This window comes from Drosophila willistoni, chromosome 3R, assembly GCF_018902025.1.
Source record: "Drosophila willistoni isolate 14030-0811.24 chromosome 3R, UCI_dwil_1.1, whole genome shotgun sequence".
Lineage (NCBI taxonomy): Eukaryota > Metazoa > Arthropoda > Insecta > Diptera > Drosophilidae > Drosophila > Drosophila willistoni.
Genome location: NC_061086.1, coordinates 15,186,799 through 15,212,058, shown reverse-complemented (window position 1 = coordinate 15,212,058; position 25,260 = coordinate 15,186,799). Strand labels below are relative to the sequence as shown.

Sequence of the window (25,260 nt, the reverse complement as noted above, 5' to 3'; positions counted from 1 at the left end):
ACGTTAAAGTTCTCTTCTTTCATTCTTTCATTATCTTCCATTTTGCTTCATCTCTTCGTCCTTCTCTCGTTCTAATAAGCGTTGATTTTTGTTTTGTTTTTTTTTCAGTAAACATTATTTCTAGAATTAATTAAACTCCAATTGAGAAACACGCCAGCAAATTGTTAATGCAAATATAAACAACAAAAAACTTAATACAAAAAGAAGCAAACTAAATTGTAATTGAACTATAATAAGAAATAATATAAATCTACCAAAATGACAAAAATATTTCTTGGATTTTTTTTTTATATTTAAATATATATTTTTTTTTATGTTTTCTTTTTTTGCTTTTTTATCGAATTACTAATCAATTTATTTAAGGATAACATTTTGCAAACGGTGGCCTGCCTTTTCTTAGTGTTCTTGTTTCATCTATTCATTTCTTTCTTTTTTTTTTTCCTTGATAAAAAATATATATTGCCTGAGCGCTTGCGCATGTGTGGGGGTGTGCGCAAAAAGAGTAGGGATGGGAGCGGGAAGAGAGAGGGAGGGCAAAAGTGGTAAGCGGTAATTAATTGCAATTAATGCAAGAAAATCCAAAGATAAGATAATCTTGGGTTTGTCGTTAACAACATAAAGTAAAAGTTGCTGCTGCTCAAAGTTCATTTCAATTCAAATTCAAACTTTCAGCGATTCTTATATAGTGAATGGTGAGAGATGGCGGGTTAAAGGAAGGAGGAAGGTAGGCTACGGGAAAGAGTGAGAGGAAGGCTAATCTTATTTATATATATATAGATGTATATATAAGCTGTTTCATATACATACATATATATATATAAATATATATATAAAGTATTACTAAACGATTTCAGTGTTTTCTCATTTCCTTTCTTAGCTTGTGTTTTCAGGATGTGTGTATCTGTTCTTAAATTTATGTTATCTCTTCCTTTTCGTTGGTGTGTGTGCATGTGTGTTTGTGTTTATGTATGTGTTTTTTTGTTGGCGTGTTGTTTAGGACAAATGGAAGGACATACTGCCCTCATTGGCAGCCACTTTCAGTTTCTGCCGCATCACATCACGACTTGAGTAGTCCGGCAACTTCAAATAGTTGACACAGGTCATCACAGATGGTAGATAATCATTGGGATTCTGATTGCCATCCAATGTTTTACGCACAATGGTCAGAGGCGGTGTTAGGGATTTAAAGCCACCTGTGGGCAAACGCGGCGATCCTGTCACAAACTGCAAGAAAGCACGCTGCTCATCGCGATTGTAGGAGGTGAGTATATCGTATAGATATTGTATGGCCTGAGATTCCTGATGGAAGCCGTGATCTGTACGGCAGCTGTCCTGCAGCATTTTGAGATCCCAACGCTGATGCTGTTCTCCAGAGCCGCAAAATACACACTCCAGCTCCTCAGGATAGAACATGCGTAGACGTTGTATGGGAAAGACGGAATCGAAACCTGCCGCGCACACAAAATAAGAAAATGAATATAAATGTTTATAAACGTATGATTTCAAACATACCCTCACGCAGCGACTCAAATTGCTTCTGGACGCCTTCGATGAGGAACCAGTATGTGACCAATGAGATATATTGATGCAAATTATGTATAGTCACTGGAGTATCACGACCACCGCGGCACAATTCAATATTAGCATGACCGGGTAGAACGAAATCCAAGCCCAAATCGGCAATGGGACAACCATCTAAGTCCAGTTGCTCAATCTAAAAGTCAAAAGAAAGGTGATATTGTATTATATTGCAATGATTTTAAAGGCGACATGTCGTCTCTTACCTTTTCGGTCTTCTCCATGGCATCAATATTTGGATCAGCGAAAATATATTCTCTTTGACGAACCACATCCTGCAAACGAACAAGTGTATTTTGTACCTCAGGCGCCACACGCGACAAATCGGCGAGACCAATTGAATGCTCTTCGGTTACCAGCCAGCGATAAAAGGGCAATGAAAATGGCAAATCCACCTGCATAACAAAAGCAAATTAGTATTTTGTTTATCGATATTCAACAATAAGATTACAACTTACCATACGACTGTCCATCACAGCCTTGGCCATAAATTTACCCAGAAATTTGAATTTGGCCTTTGCTTTGGTCATTTGTGGCAACTTTGAGGATTTGCCCAATGGCTGTGGGAATAGGCCATGAGCAGCATGTACATAGCTGGTGGTGGTCGTTGTTGTTGAAGTATTATTGATTGTAGTAATGTTCTGTTCTAAATTATTTGTTGTGCTGCTAGGATTATTTGGTGGTTCAGTTGAGGGATTGTTGTGCTGGTTGTTGTGGTTAGATAACGGCGGCAACGGCGGAACAGTTTCGCCCTGTTGTTGCTGCTGACCACCAGACATATCACTAAATTGCTGTGCTATAATCATATTTAAAGCATTCTCGTTCGAGCTAGCACTGGAGGAGCTGTGCTCCCCATGCTGATACTGTTGCTGCTGGCCACCAGCTCCACTGCGTAGGGCATGAGATCGACTAGTGGAGCGGGTAAGATGATGTTGCGTTGTTGGAGTTGATGAAGTAGTAGTCGTAGTACTGCTTACTACAACAGTTGTTCCCTGTTGCTGCTCAATGGTGGACGCTGACACTTCAACGGCATCTTCTATATGGAGTATAGCACTATTTGATTTAATCACATCTACGACGGTAACAGAGTTCTGGCGATAACTATCACTGCCATTCCACAGACCCAAGTCGGTACGCTGTAATTCGGCCGAGACCAGAGCATAGAATTCCAAAGTTGGTCCCAATCCGGTGCCGACTTCATTCTCATATTGGATTTCTAGCAAGGCCTTTGAATGGCCAAAGTCTTGAAGAATATGCTCAGCCTGCTTTAAGATATCAGCACGAGAAATTGCCCGCTTACGACGATCAAGGCGCGGGGCCACACGTTCCGAGGACTCGGCAGCATTCAGATCCGGTGTTGTGTCCAATAGACGTTGCAGAGCACGATCTCGATCAAAACTGGTGGCATAGAACAGCAAATGACGTGTCTCGAAAGGGAATAGGAATGGACAGGCCATGCCAATCTGGGGTAACCATTGCGGCAAATTGCCAGTCATAATGACCAAAGGATCCTGCAATTGCCGATTTGCCTTGGCCGTGATCTTCGGATGAACGAATTCCATTTGTGGAATAATATTCTGCCTGACCACACAGCCATACAGATGTTCCCAGTGGCGATTGAGAGCGTGTATGACACGCAGCATACACAGAGCATCCAATGAGGCGTCCTGCACGGTTACCACATCTCCCGGCAAGGTGCTACTCAGGAATGGCTTAAGAGCAGACATAACACTAGGAGCAATGCCCTCGTGCCATAGTTCAGTTTTCTTGCGCATAAATTTACTGCTCGATTTGTGGGCCTTCTTCGATGTGGACGATGACGATGAGGAGCCACTGGCTCCTGATGAACAAGACGACGAGGTAGCCGCACCGGACGTAGAACCACCAGAATTGTTTGATAGCTTCTGTTGTTGAACTCCACCGCTACTGCAAGAGCTTGTACTCGAGGTGGCTGCTCCTCCTGTATTTCCGCCAGTCTCCTCATCAACTGGCCTATAGTATATGGTATGTTGTTGTGCCCAGATGCTAGGATTGCCCAGCAATGTCTCCGATTCATTATCAGTCTCGGGTTGCTCATTAACAAGAGGCGAAAATTGTTTGACTGCTTGATAAACCGTCATATTGTATGGCAAAACATGTTCCCCTATCAGGAATTGCAACTTGTGCTTGAAACCAGCCTGTGTCATGACCACAGCGGCCACATTGTCATCCATATCTTCTTCACTGTCATCATCGGAATCAGCTCTTATGCCTCCATAGCCACGTACAACCAAATAACGTTCGATAGCTTGCACCATGGCGAGGGGATCAATTTTAACAGTGCCTCCTTTCCATTGACGCAGATTACTGCACTGAGGATGACGCTGTAGATTACACTAAACGAGAGACAGAAGGGGAAAACCATTAATTAGGAATCGTTTATCGATACTACTATCTAGAGTCCTCCCCACTTACCTTCAGCTGATGTGTGTTAAAGAAACGCAATGCACTCTGATTGGATCTGCCTCCAGGGCCAGCTGGGAAATCATGCACCTTGACGGGAAATTGCTCCAACTGCGTCACGCAGCCGTTTAGTTTGGCCACAAATGCTGCGAAGGCAATTGGCTCGATGCTTGGCAATTGGCCCACATTCTGAAGCAATGGTTCCAGAGGTAATCCAGCGAAAACATGCATGAAACTGCGTAGACGTGCGTCCCGCTCCACCAGACCCGTTTCACTGGTCATATAATTCAGCATGGCCTTGATTAGTCCCGAATGGTTTACCTCAAATGGTGAAATATCGCTCTCCAGCAGAATGGTCTTTAATTCGAGCAGCGCGTCGAGACAATCATGATAGCTGCCATTTAATTTAAGTAAAATACTCGATAAACGTTCCAATACGTTTGTACTGCCGGCAGAAGAAAAATGATGGCTACCATTGCCATCACTTGCGGCAGATGATGAGGCGGCATTACACGATGAACTACTGTCTGATGCGTTTAATGATCCCTTGCTGCGTCTTGTCTCCTGTTCGGTATATCGTTTGACGAAATCCACTGCCTGCTCGCGCACCCATTGACGGGCCCGTTCCCGATTGGCCGCAGCCAAGAGATTGGCATGTGAAATGCTTTTACTTATGCTGGCAGCGACAGCAGCGGCATTCATGCCACCATTACCACCTGTGGGCACGTATGCCAGTCCAGCGGCATCTTTGCTCAGTCCATGTTGTTGTTGCTGCAGCTGCTGTTGCGATTGTTGTTGCTGCTGTTGCTGCTGTTGTTGCTGATGATGCTGCTGTTGCTGCTGCTGCTGCTGGTGATAATGATGATTTGTCTGGCGACCCCAACGAGCCGGATTAAGTGAAGCCAAAAATGAAGATTTACTTGAACCGGCACTAGAATTGGCATTGCCAGCATTGAAACGAGATTTACTAGAACCACTGCCACCAGAGCTTGGTGTATTGCGTCCACCGCCTCCGGAGCTGCTGCTTCCTAAACCTATTAAAAGATTTGGGTTGTTAGTGAATGAGATTCAATTGGGCTAAATAACTTCTACTTACTGGTAGCACGACTTAAAAGCTCATGCATGGCTGATGTTGGTGGTGGATTTCCGCCGGCTGCAGATGTCGCCACTGGTGGATCTTCTTGACGAGATTTAGCACGTCCACTGCTCTGGGATTTGCGTTTCGGTGGGACCTTACGCTTGAGCATGTCTGTCATTTTGTGCTGCAAGGCGGATGCCGAAGATGATGACGACGAAGAGGCAGATGAATTATGGCTAGTATTGGTGGCAGCAGCGCTACTTGTGGAGGCTACCACTAAATGATTGGATTGGTAATTGCTGGACCCGGGACTGGTATAGATCACTTGAGGCACCACCTGCGGCTGTTGCTGTTGTTGCTGCTGCTGCTGCGGATCCAATAGCTGTGGCGGCGGCGGTGGGGCGGCTGGTTGCTGAAAGTGCACATATTGTGGCTGTTGCGTCTGCTGCTGTTGGCGTGGATCACCGTGAAAGAAGACGGCAGCTGGGGCTGATGACGCCGAAGAGGATCCGGACGGGGCTGAACTACTATAATTGAAGCCTCCACTACCAGCTGCAGCAGCTGCTCCTCCTCCAGAAGATACTTCCAATGGCGTTGACTTGACACTTGCTGTCAAAGCATTCATGGCGTGTGAGAAACTCTTCACCGTATACGATTGATGCTTGGAACTGCTGGGTGTGGTCGAAGCACTTGCTGATCCGCCTCCTGGCAAGGGTGGATTACTGTCCATGAAGAAGGGATTCACTTGCAAACTATTCGCCGAAGCCGGTGCTGATTGCGATCCCCCAGCGTTGGCCGTGGGCGTTCCTGTTGTACTTAATGTTGGTTTGGGCGACGGTTGCGAGCAAATGGGATTATTCGGATCGGTCAATTGAGTGAACTGATAGATGACACCCTCGCGTCGGAAATGTGTGCCAAATACATCCGGCAATTGACGCATTAAAATCTCAGCCATTTGAAGAGCTCCAACCACAATGCGCAAGTCATTGCTTCCCAACATGCCGGCAATGTGACTGGACACCAATTGATATTTCAATACCTGACGCAGTAGCTCCGGTGTGGCATAGTAAACCATGCGTAGAAGGGCCCGCAGGCATTTGTAACGGACATTGGGACCAGCCGATGAACTGTAGACTTCGTACAAGACGTTGAAAATATGCTTGATGAAATCAGCAGCCAAGCCGCGCTCCTCCTTCAGGCAGGCAATGCGAGCATCTAATGAAGGACGACGCTTGGATAAAGTTGCCGTTGCCGATGATGGGGTAGAGGTGGTAGTGTTAGTGGTTCCCGTTGGATTATTATTATTATTGTTTGCGGCCGCGGCGGCGGCAGCAGCTGCTGCAGCAGATGTGGATGCACCTCCACCTGTTGTCAAGTCCTGTCCACCAGCTGCTGTTGTTGGAGCCACATAATTTGGATTCAATTTGCGTTGAACTGGCCTTGTGGTTCCTGTATCTTCATTAATCTGTTGCATGGCATGAAAATCTACCGTGTATGTCCTTCCCAAGGTACTCAAACTTATCTCATCTTCGCTACTCTGATGGGCAGCCTCAATTAAACGTGAATCGATCGTTGAATAATTATGCCATGCCCCCCGATCATCTCGCCATTGCCATTGCACCTGATCTTGGGTATTCAAAGTGGGACGATCCAACAGAGAGTCGACTGTGAAGATGTCATCCAAAGGCAGTCTGGGCATCAGTTCACCAATGAGACAAGTCAATTCATATAGTTCCGATGGGGATCGGGCTATGAGCTCAACATGATTAGAACTGGCGGCCGCTGGTTCAGCATTTCCGGTTAACAAATAGAGCAAGGTGGCTGCTATATCATTGCGCAGCAGAGAAATGGCCAAATCTGGACAACTGCCGCACATTAAGCTGAGCATACGTACAACAGCCGTAAATGTTCCGGTATTCAATATGGCCGGGGTAACAAGCAACAGTTGTTGGCAGTTCTTTAATAGATCCGGACTGGCAATTTGCTGCAGACGTTTGCCATCGTGTTGGAAACTTTCGACGAGACGGCAAAAAGCCGAACAGACGCTCTCGACACATTTTTTATCCTGTTGGGAAAGCAGCCGAGCAAGTAGAGGCAAACTCTCCGATACGAAATGGAATTCCTCCGAATGCATATTAAGACAGCAATTGGCAGTTATGGCCAATGCAGCACGTTGTGCTACAATCGAGAAGAAATCCAAATATGTAAGGCATGCTGATATACCATTTGCTTGAAGTATGGCCTTGTTGTGACGACGGGAGAGTATCTCCAGGGCGGTTAAACTCTGTTCGGCCACATCCATGCATTGGATCACCTGAAGTTTCTCCAGAAATACGGGCACCGCCTCGACCACAGTGCCTGATGACCGTGGCAGGGCTTCGAGCATATAGGCTAGGGCACGACAAGCATTGTTCATAATATCAAAATTGTGCTCCATGCGCAACAATTGGATCAGGGCCGGCACCACTTGCTTAATAGGGAAGCCGGCTAGGGTATCTTCATTGCCCATGACCAGCATTTGGCACATCTCGATGGCTGCCTGCAATTGTTGGGACTCATCATGGGATTGCAGTCCCTGGAGGAGTTGATTAGCCTTGGAACTGCTGCTATTGCCAATGGTGCGATGAAGTATATGTGTCATACGCGGGCCCAAAGCTCCAAATAGATGCGGTGGCAATCCACGAGCCTCTAACAAAGCCTGCAAACGGCCTACCTCACTGTCATCACTCTCCGAATCGGCAGCACCACCAGCTCCACCGCTTCCGGGTGGTCCTCCACCCACAGCTGCTGCTCCTGCTCCTGTTGTCACATTGTTGCTAGCACTGGCTCCTGCTGCTCCTGTGTTGTTGCTTTGATTGGCGCCCACGGCGCTGCTGCTATTGTTGGTGTTGCCACCACCAACTCCCACTCCTGATACCACTCCTGATCCCGTTCCGATTGCAGCAGTTGCTGCTGATGCACCACCACCTGGTGCCGATGCTCCCGTCGCTACTCCTTGTGATCCTGCTGCTGCTCCTACTGTCGATGATCCAACAATTCCTGTTCCACCGACTTCACGGGCTGCACTTAAGGCAGCGGCTACAATGCTGAGATTAGCAGAGTTGGCACCTAAATCGGCATCGAGTAGAAAATTGAAAATGTCTTCATTAATATCATTATCGTATTGTGACATTGCGAGAATTCAAACACTCAAGCTACAAGATTCTATTATATTAGTACTGTTGAATTATTATCTATATCGGAAATAGAATATTATCGTAAGGGAGATAGACAATATTAGGAATGAGAGGGGTGTGTGTGTGTGTTTGTGTTAGCAAGGCAGAGGCTGGCAAGCAACTGTCAAACAAACGATAATCAAATCAACATTTATCAATCAAAAGCAGTGTCAGAAAAAAATGGGTAGAGATTGCTTTATAATTTGATTTCTTTGAACTGATCTAGAGGTCACATTCAGACATTTAAAATATTAATTTTTGAATTAAAGCAAGCGAACAGTTTGGTTCAATGTTGAGTGGGGAAAAAGTGGGGGTGGGGTGAGGGTAAAAAACATCAAAATTCAAATCAAATAAAAACAATACAACAAATAATTTTTATATCAAACACAAATTATAAATTAAAATCAAAAAGAAAATAATAAAAATCAAAAACTATATAATGCAAGCATTAAAAAAGTGTTGTAAAACGACTGGAAGAAGTTTAAAATAAATCAACTAAACAAAATAAAAACAAAAAAAAAAAACAAGTGTGCTGTCCCCTGGGTTTACCTTGTTGAGAAATGTAGGGAAAAATATAAGTAGGTGTGTGTGTGTGTGAGGGTTAGGAATAGGGGGAGGATTTATGGGCTGCTGTTATTATTAACATGATCATTCTTGTTGATGGTTGATGATGGTTTTGCATTGTGTTTATATGTGTGTGTGGTTTATGGTTTTGGTTTCGTTTACCTGTCGTCATTTGCTGTCCACCTGCATGCGGCGGTCCATTTGGCGGTTGTTGTGCCATCAAACTATATGTTAAAGCATCCGAAGCTGCTGAATAAGAACAATTTCACAATGTTGTTGAAGCAAATGCGAGTAAAAGTCGAGGGCAAAAATAAAGAGAGATAGAGAAAAAGAGAGACAATATAATATAATAATATTTAGTTGTTTGATTTCTTAGGCGGGGGGGAATTTTTCAGTTGGGTGATTTTGGTGATTGGAGAGTCAGGAGGAGGTCAGAACACCGCGAACAAAGCAACGCAGGGCAGAGAGAGAGAGAGAGAGTGAGTGAGTAATAGAGACAGAAATGATTCAGTATGTGGTTGAAAGAGGGTTTTTTTTTTCTTTTTGGTATTTCCCTATAAATCTATATGCAAATATACAAGTGACCCAGCACCAAAACAAATTAAACCAAGACCCATAAAGAAACTGTTTGTTTTTTTTACAATTGCACACGTTTTCGTTTCGTTACTTTTTACATTTTTATATTATACAACGGACCACAATTTCTCTTCCTAAGTGCTTCCCGGTCAATTGTTGTTCGATATGTAGGAAAAAACAAAGAGAAGCCCTTTTCAGTCGTCTAAAAACTTTCTCCTATTTCTTATAAGAGTAAATGAGAGTATGGAAGTGTGTATGTATTTTGAGGGTTGTTGCATGTGTGTATGTGTGTGTGTGTGTATGCATTTGTTTGCTTGCGGGTTCCTTTTATTTGCATTCTTCCCTTTTCCATCATCATCATCATCATCATCTTTATAATCATCTGTAGGCTTCTTCTCTTACCACTGCTTTGGGACACTTTAGGAGCTTGCTGCAGATTGGGCGGCTGCTGTTGCTGATGCTGTTGTTGTTGTTGTTGCTGCTGCTGAGGATGATTGCTACGATAGCTGAATAGAAAACCGGGTTGCACAATTGTAGCACGTTGCTGCTGCTGCTGTTGATGTTGCAAGGCCAATTGCTGCTGTTGCTGCAACTGTTGTTGATGTCGTACAGCCACAACAACAGTATTACCGCCCACTTGTTGATATTGATAGGTGCCGGGTGGAGGTAGCAATTGAGGTTGTTGGTGTGGTTGTTGGTGATGTTGTTGTACAGCAGCAGCAGCTTGATGTTGGTGTTGTTGTTGCTGCTGCTGCTGCTGCTGTTGGGCGGCTGCCGCTGCTGCTGCTGCTGCTGAACTCACACAAGAACCCGTCTTGCCACGTGAACTGCGACGCAGTGAAGAGTGTTGTTGTTGCAAATGTTGTTGCTGTTGCGTAGGTGGTACAAATGTGGCTGCTGCTGTCGTGCCGTAACGGGCCAATTGTGGGGGAGGTGGCGGTGGTTGTTGCTGCTGCTGTTGTTGATATAATGGCGGCCCTGGTCCTGCCCCTGTGGATGTATAATGATGCGGAGGAGGTGCTTGATGATGATGCAAAACAGCCACAGAACTATGATAATAATGTGCTGCTGCTGCTGCTTGTTGCTGTTGATGATGATGTTGTTGTTGTTGCTGTTGTTGTTGTGCAAAGTAGGCAGCTGCCCCGAAGGAAGACAAATGTGCAAATTGTTGCTGCTGCTGCGTTGGGGGTAACAATTGGGGAGGCGGCTGCTGCTGCTGTTGTTGTTGCTGAGGTGTCAAGGCATAGGGCGGCATTAGGCTGTAGTCAACAATTGCATTGCTGTTGCTATTGTTGCTGATGCGTGGATTTCGTCCCACTACGACAGCAGTCGCTGCTGTCGCTATTGGTGGTTGTTGCACCACCGCTCCCGCTGCAGCTGCAGCTGCCACGGCCGCCGCTACCCCCTGTTGTCCTTGGGGGCCGGCACGTGGCAGCTGATAGCCCGATGAGGACGACGTTGTTGCTGTTGTTAATGGCACTCTTCTGGAGGAGTTGTGGTTGTTGTTCTTGTTGTTTTTGTTGTTGTTTGGTCCTTTTTTTGTTGTGGTTTTAGATGTCGGTTGGTTGGTTGGTTGGTTTTTTTCGCCATTGATTTTTGTCAAATTTTGTTGTTTTTTTTTTTTTGTTATAAGGTAGAAGGAGGAGTAGAGAGTAGTGGGAGACAACAGTTAAACAGCTTTGTTGCTTTTTATTTGGTAATTTTGGTATTTTTTTTTATTTTGTTTTTGTTATGGCAGCTAAACTACTTTTAGTTAGTTGTTGTTGTTGTTCAAAAATGCAAATAATAGATTGATTTCTTTTTGTTCTTAATTATTGTTATTAACAATAATAATAATTTTGTATCTATTGTCGTCGACTGACAATGATGATGTTGCTGCTGCTGCTGCTGCTTGTTGCTGTTGGCTCTCACACTTGGTGAAAAAAAATAGTATACACCTAACTTACTTTGATTGAGACCCTAAAAATGTGTTCTCGTGTGAGTGTGTGTGTGTGTGTGGATGTGGTAGGTGCGTGTGTTGGTGTATGGTCTTGGATTTTGGTAATGTGTGTATCGGAATATTTCTTTATTTCAAATTTGTTTATGCTGCTCGTTGTTGTTGCTGCTGCTGCTAATAGTTGTCGTTGTCTCATCACCTCCTTTTCTCTCCCTCTCTCTCTCTTTCTCGTACTTGCTCTCATTATCTCTCTTCCTTATACTCTTTTGCCGCCCTTGTTTGACACCGAAAAACAACAACATCATCATCATCATCAACAACACACAAGCATCAGCATTTTACGTGTCTTTTCTTCTTTTTGAAATGTTATACATAATATTATAACAAATTGTTGTAAAAAGTTTATTAAAAACCAAAAAAGGGGAGGGAAAAATGGAAGCAACTACAATTGCCACAACAACAACAACAACAACAACGTAACAACGTGCAAAATTATAAACAAAAGAAAAGTTGAAACACAAAAAATTTCCCGCTTTGCAACACTTGAAAATTGCACTAAATTATAAACGAAATTTGCCTACAAAAAAGGGATTTTTAACACAGGGGCGACACAACGGATAAGGGATGTGCTGGGGATTGGGGGGGAGTCGGACTGGCGGCACATACTATGCATACACTTATAAACTAGGCAGAGAAAAGGATAAATATATGTGTATGTGTGCTTAAATTTCCTTTTCTTTTGCGTTTTTTTTTTGTGCATAAATAAATTATTAAATAAAAATTTCGAGTTAAACAAAATGTGGGCGTTTTGTAAGTGAGTCTCCGATTGGTGGAGTCGGAGGTATTTATAAGTAGTGACAAAATGAGGAGAGGAATGTGTGAGCAAGAAATGGTAAGTGATGGGTGGGTGGGTGATAGCTTAAGTGTTGTGGGGTGTTGTAATATAATATAGAGAACCACCAGTGAACCCCTTTTCTATGCAGTGGTTCCTCCCAGCAGTGTGACAGCACACACACACAAATAGCAATGCCAAAAATATGGAATAATTATCATCGAAAAAAGCAAACATTTTAAAAACTTTATAATTTCATTGTTCAGTTTTTAGCAAACTATCGTCAAGTTTTTCTCTACCGATGCTACATCTACACTAACGCTACTACATTTCACAAATTGATAATTTCTTTTGCACATTTAAGAATACTTTATAATTTTCAAAATTTGATTTGAATTCAAGTTGTAGCCGAATTACATTCAATTCTTTTTGGGGAAAATACATACTTGCAATTTTTAGTTCAATTCTATTTGGTTTATTCCTTTTAATCTCTTTTTTTTTTTTTTTGCGAATTCACTTAAATGATTTTGCCAAAATTTAATCACAAGCAAAGCAAAATATATAAAAAATTTGTTGTTGTACAATAACTTTTCATATTTTTTTTTCTTTTTTTATTTTTTTGTGTGTGTTATATTTTGCGTTCTAAATGTCGCAACGTATGAATTAAAACTGCCTTCAAGTACATTGGCTTTCTGAACAACAAATAAAAATGTATTTATTGTAATTGTTGTTGCTGTGTTTTGGTTTTATCAACAACAACAACAAGAACAATTAATATAATACTATATATACACACACATACAAACACAGACAAACACACACACACTCGTACAGAGTTGTTCGCCATACAAGAAATGTCTGATAAGAAATTGTATTTGTTATCGGTTATATGGCAAAAAATGCAATTAATTTGAGCCGAAAACTCATGGAAGTAGCAACACACTGGAACGTCGTGGCGTGTCGACTGTTTTAATTTTAAGTGGTTATTTGTATCCTAAATTATATTTGTATACGTATTTAGCCGTGAAAAGTGACTTGTTACCTATTTTTATCGGGTAGAAATTTGCTTATGAATCGGGTAATGTATATAAGGTGGGAATTCGGGGCACAGTGCCTCCTAACCAAATGGAAAATTAACAAAATGCTTTAAATCTGATTTAAATTTAAATATCAATTGTTTGCATTGGGTATTACTACAAAGTTTATCAAGGATAGTTCTATTGGTTAATTGGTTAAGCAGTTAGAAATGTGGAAAGTTCAGAGTTTTAGGGGTGGAGAGATGCTAGACAGAACGAACATAATGCAAACTACCCATAAATGACCAGAGATCTTTAATAAGATTAATAGAAATTTTCAAGAAAAAACTCATTCATTATTCCATTATTAGAGTTGATTAAAAATCAAAAGATATTTAAGTCATTTATAGGTATTTTTTCCTCAATGTGTGCAAGGCATACGGGTAATACAAATATGTTTGGACTAAGAAAACATAAAGGATACTCTACAAGTATTTAACATACAACAACATGTAATAACATATGATATACACATATATATATATATATACAAGATATTCTACAGTGTTTACTATACATACAACATTTAATTAATTTTATCGGGACTATAGAATATTAATTAATGTGAGATCTTATTGCAAAATGGAAAGGATATTTATGGGAAATCAACTCACCAAGTTCACCGATTAGTTGCTGAGCAAATTCACCCTCGGATAGATCTTCGATGTCTTCGTCTTCTTCAATATCGTCCTCGTCTTCTTCGTCGTCGTCCTCCTCGTCGTCTTCTTCCTCAGTTATCTCGTCTTCTTCGGCAACAATTTGTGCGTCTTCCTCGTATGATGAATCCGCAGAATGGACAATTTCGTAAAAATCGCCAACAACCTGCTGACGTACGTCGTCGTCTTGCTGATATTCTTCCTCTTCCTCCTCCTCGTCGTCGTCCTCGTCTTCGTCGTCGTCTTGTTCCTCTGAGTTGTTGTTGTTAGGAACAGACTCTGTTTGGAACTGATGCGAATTCAACTCAGCTGTATTACTGGAGTTGGCAGATAAGGTATCTGATGATGCTGTTGCTGTTCCTGCTGCTGGTACTTCTTGTTCTGTTTGTGCGTCGTAATCTTGCCCCTGATCCTCCAAATTTTCGTCAGCTTCAGCTGCCGCTTCTAGTGTTTGCTGTGACTGATTCCGTAGATTTTTGCGATGTTTCCCAATCTTATTCAATGAAACGGCTGCTGCAGCTGCGTCTATGGCCGCAGCGGCGGCTATCACTGCCGAACGACTGGCCTGAAGGCGGGCTGCCTGTGCCTCACTTGTCGCTGCCACCAATGATAATAACGACAATGATGACGAGGAGGACTCCTCGTTCGATAACTGTTGACCCTTCTGTGTTTGCTTCGTGGTTGATGTGCTTCTGGTATGACTTACTTTACGCGTTTTGCGATAATAATTCAATAAATTACATCGAGCATTAGCAGTCGCAGCAGTTGTACCACGCTGAGGTGTTGTTGTACTGCTCAACTCCTGAGAGCCACTGCTTCCGCCGCCTGCCTTGCGCCTGCTTGTGGCAGCAGCACCACTACCGCCGCCGCCTCCACGAATTTGACGGGATTCCGCTGCTGCTGCAGCGCTGCTTGTGCTTGGTAATTCTTCAGGGGAAACAGTCTTGGAGCGGGTGCGTTGAGCCACACAATCCCCGGCAGACGAAGATGTTGCTGGAGCTGCTGCAGCCGGTGTACGTTGTTGCTGTTGTTGTGGTGTAACCGTAAGTGATCCCGGTTGCACTATCTCACCGCCGGGCGGCTGCAAACGACGCTTCTTCGAAGGGGAGCCTAAGGGCTCAACCAATTGGTCACCACCGGGTGCTGCTGTAAAGGACATTAGAGCAAACCGAAAAATCAACAAAAATTGATATAGTCTATTCTGCTTATGGATTATTCTCTTCTTATTCTTCTATTAAAGGCTGGTACACGCGCGCTAGGTGATTCACAATTTTGTCAAAACAGAAAAAAAGTTAATTTTTTTTATTTTCGCACAAACTTATTTAAAACCAACAGGAAAACTTAAAAAAAAGAAACCATATTTCTGTTTGATTTTAAAAATAATGCTTGCTATATATATATCTATATATATATTTATATCTATAGAAGTATAGTTATATATATAGAAGTATAGATTGTAGAAAGAGCTGCCAAATACTGAACTATTCACAGATTTGAATTTCTATCTAGGCAAAGTCATGGCTTACTTGTATTTATATTCTAGTTGAAGCTTAAGGCCAACCTACTTAGATAAATCAAGAACAAATCCAATATGAATGAATTGTTCACATTTTAAATGTACATTTCTTAGGGAAGTGCACAGATTTCTTATGATATAAAAGATAGAGAAGGGAACCTACATTGATTGTTGTTTGGTTGCTGTTGCTGATGTTGACGTTTCCTTTGATTGCTGGGCGATATTCTTGTTGCAGCAGTTGTTGAAGAATCGTTTATATTTTTGGGCGTGGATGCAGTTGTTGTTGTGGTTGTGACAGGGGAACGCGAATTGGTCGCACGAAATTTACGACGAGAGTTTTGCGTTTCTTTATTACCGGCTAAGGGGTAGGCGGTTGACGTTGTAGCGGATGATAAATTATGTCCTTGGTTGCTGTTGCTGCTGCTGCGCGATGGACGTATTGCGGCGGCTGTGACGGCGTTGACGGAGGAGCTGACAGCTGTAGCAGTTGCTAGTGTTGCTGTTGTTGTGCTGGTGGTGGACGTTCCCGTATTGCGTTTACGGATTTTATTATTGTGATTTTTACTGCTGCTATTGTTGTTGTTATTATTATTATTATTGTTGTTATTGTTGTAGTGATTGCGTCGGGAGGATTGAAGTGTTGTTGATGTTGTGGTTGTTGTTGTTGTAGTACCGTCGTCTTGCTGCCCCTCCGTCAATGCAGAGAGCGATTGACTTTTAACGGATTCGGCCATAGACGACACTTAACCGCAACGGCATCGAACACACTTAACATGCCACAAAAACAAAACACTGGAGGACACCAAATAAATTTTTGTTTCTTCTATCGATTGTCTCTTATTGTCTCTTATTCTTCTATAGAGAGTAAAGCGAGTCCCGTTTCTTTTTCTTTTTTCTTTGCTTAGTTTTGACGGTACAAAATTAAATTGTCTTTAAGTTAAACACTAACACAAATAAACACACGGCGTTGGATCGGCCTTTTAGGTTTTATGTATATTTATTTCCCATTATTCATATGAGCTTTTCCTTTGTTGCAAAAATTTCCGTTCCTTTTTTGAAGACTTTGAAGTTATGCGTGGCAGAGTTTTTGTTTACGCCGCTGCAAATACAAAGAAAATAAATTTTAATTATTTATTTAAAAGAAATATTAAATTTTAGTTGACCAACCCTACTTTTGAAAATTATTCGGTATGCCAAATTGTTCACCTTTGTTAAAACTATTCTTGTTATGTTTCAACAATAATTTTGCTTATAACACGCAAAATATTTATTATGAAAATTTAAATTTCACTGAACTGATCGTCCACGCGAATGAAAAATAGAAAACAAAGAACTTAAACGGGGACAATGAAGGGTAAATATGTATAGATACACTATTCCATTCCAGGCAGGCGCTGGCAGGCAACAGCAGAAAAATTGACTTTGGTTCGGGAACAAGATCAAGCAGGAAATGTGCTGACAATGCGAACGAACGAAGCGACAAGAACTACGTCGACGACGACGACAACAACGACGTGTATTACTTTTAGATTGGGGTGTTGTACACGGACCAAACCAGCAGTGAGAGGGACCGACTGACAGGCAGCTAGACCAGACCAGACAGCGCTAGCGAATGAGTAAGTGAGATAAGAGAAGAGCAGCGAACAGCAAGTATTTTTCATAGTTCAATGAATGTGTTGAAAAAAAAAAAGGAAAAAGGAAAAAAGAAAAACCGGCTCATGAGGGTAGAGGGTAAGGTAGAAGAAACACCGCTAAAAAGGAAATGGATGGATGGCTATGGAGAGTCAGGCAAAAACTCTAGCAGGATTTATTTTTAAGGACAGGTACAAACAAAAAAAAACCAAAGCGACAAAAGGAAATCAACAAGAAGAGAGAAACATGGAAATTGATAACAAAACACCACCACAAATACATACGCACACACAGAGAAATAGGCGCACACGCACACACACACACATTTGAGCACATTTTGTCAACATATGAAAACTGTAAATAAGTTAACAGCTGTTTGCAGCCACAGCCACTGACACGTGCATCTAACAAAAGAAAGAGAAAGAGAGAAAAGAGAGCAAGATATTGAGAGCATTTATCTTTCACTCAATGGCTACAACAAAGTTGACTCACTCAGTGTTCGCTCTCATCCACAAATATGGTCTCTGTCTCTCTTTCATACACAGCTGTGAGCCCATGTATTAATCAGCTGTTTTTGGCTGTTTTGTTTATATTTTGCTTTTCATTTTGGCCCCCATTCCCCTTTTACTCTGTATATAAGTGCGAGCGAGAAACGAGTTCTCTCTGGGTGTGTGTGTGTGTTGATGTCTGTCTGTGTGACTTGCCATGCTTGTTTCGCTGCTCAGCGAGAACGAACAAAAAAAAAAAAAAGAGGAAAAATATATGAAACAAAACCGAAACGTGTTGTGCCCTTTGCCAACGTCAACGGCGCAGTCAACGTCAGTCAAGAGAAAACGTTACAGATACGAAATTTATACTTGAAGTGGTGGTTAAAGGGGAAGGGGAAGAACCTGATGGAAGTGCGTAGTTTTTTTTTGTGCGTGTTACAACTTGTCTGGCCTGCCCTTTTTAATTTTTAATACAATTGTTCCACAAGCACCTATGAAAATACATACATACACCTACCCAAAAATGGCACCTATAGACAAATAGAAGCAAAAAAATTACAAAAAAAAAAATTGAGTTCAAGGCCATCTGACAAAACGAAACCAGCAAACATTCACACGAACACAAGTGACGTTGCCAAAGTCAACCTCTCAACAACATGCTAAATGAAAATATCTATGTACTTGTTTTAATTTTGTTATTTTTTTCTCTCTCTCGTTTTCCAAATTTGTTTCAAAGCTTCATTTGAGATGACAATGTGATCTATTTTTGTATACAATGTGCGTGAAATATCGTTTAAGCTTGTGGAATGATTGAGGTATTCATTTTAAATATAAATTCCATTATAATTGGATCAATGTTTATGGACATTTTTTAGTCTTGTTGGTTGTAATTGGAAACTCGTGATTCAATGTATTACCATCACTATTTAATAGACTCTCCTCCTATAGTCAGACTATAATATGCCACAAGTTTTTCACACCAAAAAGCACGACGAGGCCACCAAATGGCAGCGCCTTCACGTATACATTTATGTATAAATATATACATATGTACATACATATGTATTGTACATACATAGATATCTGTTGGATGTGTGTATATATGTATGTATGTAAGTAGTCTGTGCGTGTGTGTAGCCTTTGCGTGTGGCAACTAACTCCAACAACTCGACGAACATATGGCGGGTGTGTAATTTCTGTTATTCTCTCTTTTCTTCTCCCCTCCACTCCACTCTTCTTTTATCAGCATAATAATTGAAAATGTAAAGGGCCTCGAAAAACCACATAGTACATGTATTCGTATGATATGCAATTAGACTAGAGGGCAACCCTCATATGTGATTTGTTTGACAACCCTACATAAATACATACCGCTATGTACGTACATTCATACACACCATATGTATCTGGAAACATAATTGATAACAATTTCAATGTAACCTCTCACCCTCCCACCATCACCTCATTTTTAGCCTCACACCCTCTTCTCTTGTGACTGTTGTGTTTTATTGTTATGCATAATTTTGTTGTAAAAACTCAGTGGAGCATAAGGCCCTAGCAACTTTTTTTTTCTATTACGAAACGTTTTCTACGCACATAGAGAAATAGACTTTTAGGGAGAATATAGAGATGAAGGGGGTCTGTAAGAGAGAGAGAGAGATGGGAAAACTTTCTATTGTCACAAAGTTAACGGTAAAGCATTATACCTACATACATACATATGTATGAATGTATGTACATATGTATATATTTCCTCTGTGACGCAGTTATTACGTTGTTTAAGACACTTGACAACCCTTAGAATTGGTGTTGCAGTTGCAACAATTCTTAAAAGAAGATTTAACTTCCGTTTTTTTTTTACACTTAAAAATTTTTAAAACTTGTTGCAAATTGGGTTTATGTGTGTGGCTAAAGTATATAACAATTTCATTTTTTAGGTAGGAGAACAAACGAGTCGCGGCAGCAGCAACAGCAGCAGCCGCAGCCATTTACACAACTCGTTATGTACTCAAAGCATGAGAGAGGGAGAGTGAGAGAGACACACACAGACAGAGAGAAAGATACTCGCCTTATATACAGTTATACACACGATTTGGTTTTTTTCTTTCTTTTTAGCTGCTGTTGCAGTTTTAAGCCTTAGCCTATACCATTTAATATATGAATTAACTTTTTATTAATTATTTGGAAATATAAATCTATTAAAAATGAAACTTTTTTCTTTTCAGTTGAACTTGATTGTCCATGTGTATGTCTGACAGAGAAGGCACGAGGCCCAGCGCATGACGACGATGACGATGTTACACCAACACACACACTCAGAAGAATGATTATAAAAGCAAATCCATTAGAAAAAATTCACTAATTTGTTGTGCATATATACATATGTATGTTTATGCATAAAATAAATTATATAAATCACACATTTACACACCAAGGAAACAAATTAAATTCCTTTCGCCTTCTTTTATTTTCCGTCTTTTCTATCTTCTGGTTTCCTTTTGTATTTAGCTGTGCACGCATTCAAAATCAACTTACGAATGAGGCATCGAAGCCAACTGAGAATGAGTGATACGGGTCGAGAGTTAGCGTCAAGTTGAGTGAGTGCGCGTTTGAGTTGAGTGGAAGAGAGAAATTGGTTGTTTCAAATCATAAAACAGGTCACTCAACCCCCTGGAAATGAGGTCAACAAACCACCAACAACAACAACAGCAGCCAGCAGCAGTAGCAACCGAAACAGTAATTATATATTCATATTCATCAAGTTAAAATGGTTGTCAAACAAATTAATCTAATTTTAAAATTTGAATTTATATTTTAGTACAAAACAACTTGACTCAAAATGGCTGCGTCAAGAGAGAAAAAGAGCTGTGGGTTGCTCTCTCTCTCTCTCGATTCTCTCGCTCGTCTATTTCTTACTTTTTTACCTCCGGTTTTAAATCAGCTGATCGATGCACTCTCTGTGACTGCGTTTTTGAATCCTTCAATAGCATATTAAAAACGCATTTAAAAGTCATTTTAAAGGAAATCAGCAACCGCCAATAGTCGTCGCCATGTACATATCTGCCGAAAGTCTGATAAAAAATGGTTGCCAGTTATATTTATACAACGATAACCATTAACGAAGCAGCCACCAACAATACCACAACAACTAATCAGTATTTTTTTTTTTTTGTGTTTTCCTATTTTTTTCCCCCAAATGTTTTGTTGCCCTGTGTAAGAGAGCTTGAATTTTGAGTGAATCACGTTTCTCTCATTGTACCTCACAAACGTTGTTACTGTTGGCCTAGTTGAAACCAGCAGCGATGATTTGACTCAACTCTAGCTCACCTGCTGCTGACGTCGTCATTACAACAACAATAATAATAACAATAAAAAAACGATGAAGAAAATGCAAGTCAATTGCACATTGTAAGCAAACATATGTATGATGTTGAAAAACCATCAACAATACATCTAACACTATGCAACAAATTTCTATTCATCAACTATTTAAACTATGCCCTCCAACCCCATAGTTAATTCTCTAGTCTAAAAAATTTGTCGCGCAGTGTATTATGCACAAATACAAACTCACATCAATGGCCATGCAGTTTGTGAAAAAAAAGAGGCCACGGCTGACAAATTGGGGCAAAGGCAGGCGGAAAACAGCAACAACAATAGCGCCACATACACGGCACAGTAGAAAAACGCTACCGAAACAATTTAATAACAACAAAACATAACTTTCGCTTATCGGTGGTACATATATGCCAGCCGAATTTGCATATCGATAACACAGATTTTTAGAGATGACAACGTAACGTGAGCTTCATTATAAACTCCATTTATGCAATCTTTAAAAATAGTCTTAAATCGTATTATTAAATCAATAAATCAGTTGGTTTATTAGTTTTAATACAAAGCATTATCAATCAAGGGATGCCTAAACGCTTACAGCTGGCAATATCGAATGGAGTACAACATTCTCCCGTATATCCATTTGCAAATGAATGCTATGATCTGGATCGATGCCAATGATGAGCTCCTCATTTGGTAATTGCAGGGCCCCAAAGAATGCCGATGCTTTGCGTGTGTCAACCGAACAGGAGGCCTCTTGTGGACCGTTTTGATCAGCAACCAAAATGCTCTGTAGCAGACGCTTAAATCGTGTGGTTATGGTGGCCATTTCCGATTCGGCCACTAAATTAAGTTCTCCTGCCGAACTGGCATGAAACACCAGGCTTGGTGAAATATTCTTTAGTTTCTCGATTAGACTGCGCATGAGACGTAACGAAGGAATATTCAGTACAAGCTGGGATGATGGAACTCTGGGCACTAGATATGGTGGCCACTCTTTAAATGGCACTATGGTAGCTGGTACATCGTGTACTACTTCACGCGGCTCGCATGATGTGGCCGAAACTACCGAGGCAATAACGGAAATGCAAGGAAACTGTATTCTTTGCAATTTCATTTTACAATTGTTGACATTGTTCATTCGCAAAACGGCCAGAGATCGACTTAAATGAGCTGCAGACATCTGAAGAACTATATAGCCATGTTCCGCACGGGCTGGCTCACAAAGATATTCCGGAAAGTAATCTTGCGAAGCTATACTGGTCCACACCAATGGCGATGCCGTTGAACTGTGCTCCTCATTCACAATGAAATGAATTTTCTGATCCTCAAGTATCATTAGACAATCCTTGGCGAGTTTTGCCAGGGTGGCAATGATACTCTGAAATTCCCTCATATATAACGGATCCTGCATTAACGCACGGAACTTCATGACGTGACGATGTCTTTAAAACAAAAAAAAAACAAAGAAAAAGGCAAGGAGAACAAATAAAAGAAAAATCAAACGATGCCTCTCACAAATGAAATACAAATTTCTAACGTGGAATTAATATTTATATAATAATAATAAAATATCGTTTAATATAATAATTAAACGAGGTTAATAATATTCTTTCTCGATAATAGAAGGTGCCAGAGGGCTCATGTTCTTTGAACCCATTAATGCGACGATGACATTTTATAATTCCCAGAGTATTCCCATTTTGTAAACATCAGGGGTATCTCTAGAATGGATATTTACTGCTGGATAAATATCAATATACCACACAACCCTTGTGTCCGCCGATTCAACTCTATCCCCCTTCTTAGTCTTTGCCCTTTACAGCCGTCGTACCCCCCGCTTTCGTGCTAATAGAAACTGAGGGTTAGGGCTATATCATTCGTATGTATATGTGTAGAGATGTGTGTGCGGCACTCACTGGTTCTTGGCAAAGTCGGCTTGAATCCAAGAGAGGATGACGGAGAGGAGAGTTCAATGTACAAAGGCACACACAGACAACATACACATACACACACACACACACATACCAAGGAGAGAGAAAGAGAGAGAGAAATAAAGAGTCAGCAAACAAAGCGCAGAGCAAGTTCCGACCGAGTGTGTTGTGTTTTGGCTTTTTTTCATTTTGGGGGGACGGACTGGTGGACGACGACAACGATGACTACAACCGACAACCGACTACTATAAGAACGACGACGAATCAGTGTGTAAAGAAGAGTAAACGAAACCGAATCCACTCCAAACTCCAACTCCAAAAAGTCATCATCAGACCAGACCAGACCAGAACACCAGCAGCAGACCACAGACAGACACAACAGGATTTTTTTGCAAGAAAGAAAATAATATAATATGAACTCAAAAAAAAAAGGAGGACAAACAAGGCGAAGTGTGGCACATGGGATAGAGGACAAGGGTGTGCCTACTCTCTCTCCTCTACCTGCCCCGCTTGGTGTTTGCAACGGAAATCAAATTATGTAGTGGGCCCCAAAAACGTAGGCGGCGGCGTCGTCCTCGTCCGTCCGTTCTACCGACCCTTCGTCTCTCATTCTTTTGCCTGGGCAAAGACTTCTTCTTGGGGGTCAAAAAAAATATGTTTGTTCCTTTCTTTCTTTTATTTCCAGTTGCAGCAGTTCAATCAACTCTCAAGGTTGAGTTGTGTGAATTTGTTTACACGGCACTTTTAGGTACATCATAAGTGGAAATCAGATATAAATTCTACTAAATAAATGTTTTAAATGCCTATTCAATCTTTTGTTTTAATAGTACAATAATTATTTTTCCCATTAATGCGGCCACAAAATTGTTGAGTATTTCTTGGCGTTCTTGTCTCTTTCTGTTAGTAATCTGCTTTTGAAATATGTACATATTTTTAACTTTTAAATCAAACAGCTGTTCAAGACACGTTCTCTTAATGACGTCACACACATCTAATTGAGTAGCTTATTTCACAAATACATGAAAAAGACAAATACCTGTAAGATTCATACTCTTTTAAATCGTTTATTGAAATTTGACATTACTTGCAAAAATAAAATTTAATTGAATAAGCAGCAACGCGTTGCCAACCTTCAGAATATCACAGCAAAGCGATTGCAAATTTTAGATATGTATGTATGTATGTATGTACATAAAGAGAACATAATGACACGCGGGGGGAAATAACGAAATGGCTTCAGAAGAGGCTAGTTAGTCGTAGGAGGAGGCGGGTACTGTCAGCTATCTCGCTACCACCTCCTCATGCAGATAAGCATCGATGAGTCTCTAAAAGTAAACTTTTTCCATTGCAGGCATAGATAAAAGAGAAAGTAAAAGAAATGGGAAGTAGTGACGGGCAGGCGGCAAAAAAAAACAGAGAAAGGACGGGAGCTGCAAAAGGAAGCTGTCATCAATTTCAAAACAGAATTTAAGAAATAAAAAATCCATATTGAACACATGGATGTATAGAAAAGGTCGAGGAATATCGGATGGCCATGAGACAGAGTTGACAGTGTGGCCAAATGTTCTCGCTATATAAATGACATTTCATTTCTATGAAAACAAAAGCAAAAAAAAAAACCGATCAAATGCAATAAATGCAAATTAATAGCCAGCATTTCTGATTGTCATCTCTCCCCGATTTTCTGCACCTTCTTCTCTTCCTGACTAGTTGTCTTTTCTTCTCTCTCTTTCTGTTGCCTGCCTTTGGTGCAGTAGCAGCCATTGTAAAAATCAATACCAAAAACACTTTTTCTTAGCTCAATTTCCAATTGAATTTATCTAGACAACCGAATGAAAATCACAAAATCGCATTTCTCTCTTCATTCGGCATTTAAATTCATTGATCGAATTCTAGAAATTATCATAATAATTAAAGAATTTTTAGAAAAAATGCAAATGGTCGACATTTTGTTTTCTGTATTTTTTTTCCTCCTCTTTTGCTCATCACTCATATACACATACACACGTCTGCCTGCGTGTGTGTGTGTATGTGCATGTGTACATCGCGTTTGAGTGATTTGCCCAGCGGAGCCCCACTTGAAATTTTTTACTTATCTCACAACTGGTACGTGTTTCTTGCTGAATTACTTTGACTTACCTTTGAGCTCAATTTATTTTGATTTTTCCTTGTAGTTTTATCAATTTTCACACAGTTTTTTGCTATTTAATTTTCATTAATTTCATCAAGCTCCACAACAAAAACAAAAACTCACACCGTCCAACTCCAACAAAAACAGTGTGACCAGTCTCAATATGGACGAGTGGAAAAACCAGGGATCATTTTGAACACAATCGATAAGCGCTTACCCAACAAGCATGTTCATAAATGACAAATAACAGATGACTGTTTGTTTCCGTTA

At 40.8% G+C, this 25,260-nt stretch overlaps 1 protein-coding gene across 7 annotated transcripts; it reads right to left on the bottom strand.

The window, feature by feature from the left end:
* Positions 1–191: 191 nt before the first annotated feature.
* LOC6650628 (E3 ubiquitin-protein ligase TRIP12) lies at positions 192–25,165 on the bottom strand. 7 transcript variants are annotated; one of them, XM_023180849.2, is made up of 11 exons: positions 24,999–25,110; positions 15,633–16,568; positions 13,912–15,099; positions 9,856–10,443; positions 9,040–9,126; positions 5,117–8,206; positions 4,033–5,054; positions 2,037–3,953; positions 1,785–1,973; positions 1,513–1,714; positions 192–1,448 (listed from the first exon to the last, which is right to left on the bottom strand). In XM_023180849.2, exons 2-11 carry the CDS (start codon positions 16,201–16,203, stop codon positions 994–996), a joined length of 9,309 nt encoding a protein of 3,102 aa, XP_023036617.1. In that variant the 5' UTR covers positions 16,204–16,568; positions 24,999–25,110; the 3' UTR covers positions 192–993. The 7 variants fall into 7 exon arrangements, with proteins under 7 accessions (XP_023036617.1, XP_023036618.1, XP_023036619.1 ...); XM_023180850.2 differs by having other exon boundaries at positions 9,040–9,123; XM_023180851.2 differs by having other exon boundaries at positions 13,912–15,096.
* Between the last annotated feature and the right edge of the window lie 95 nt (positions 25,166–25,260).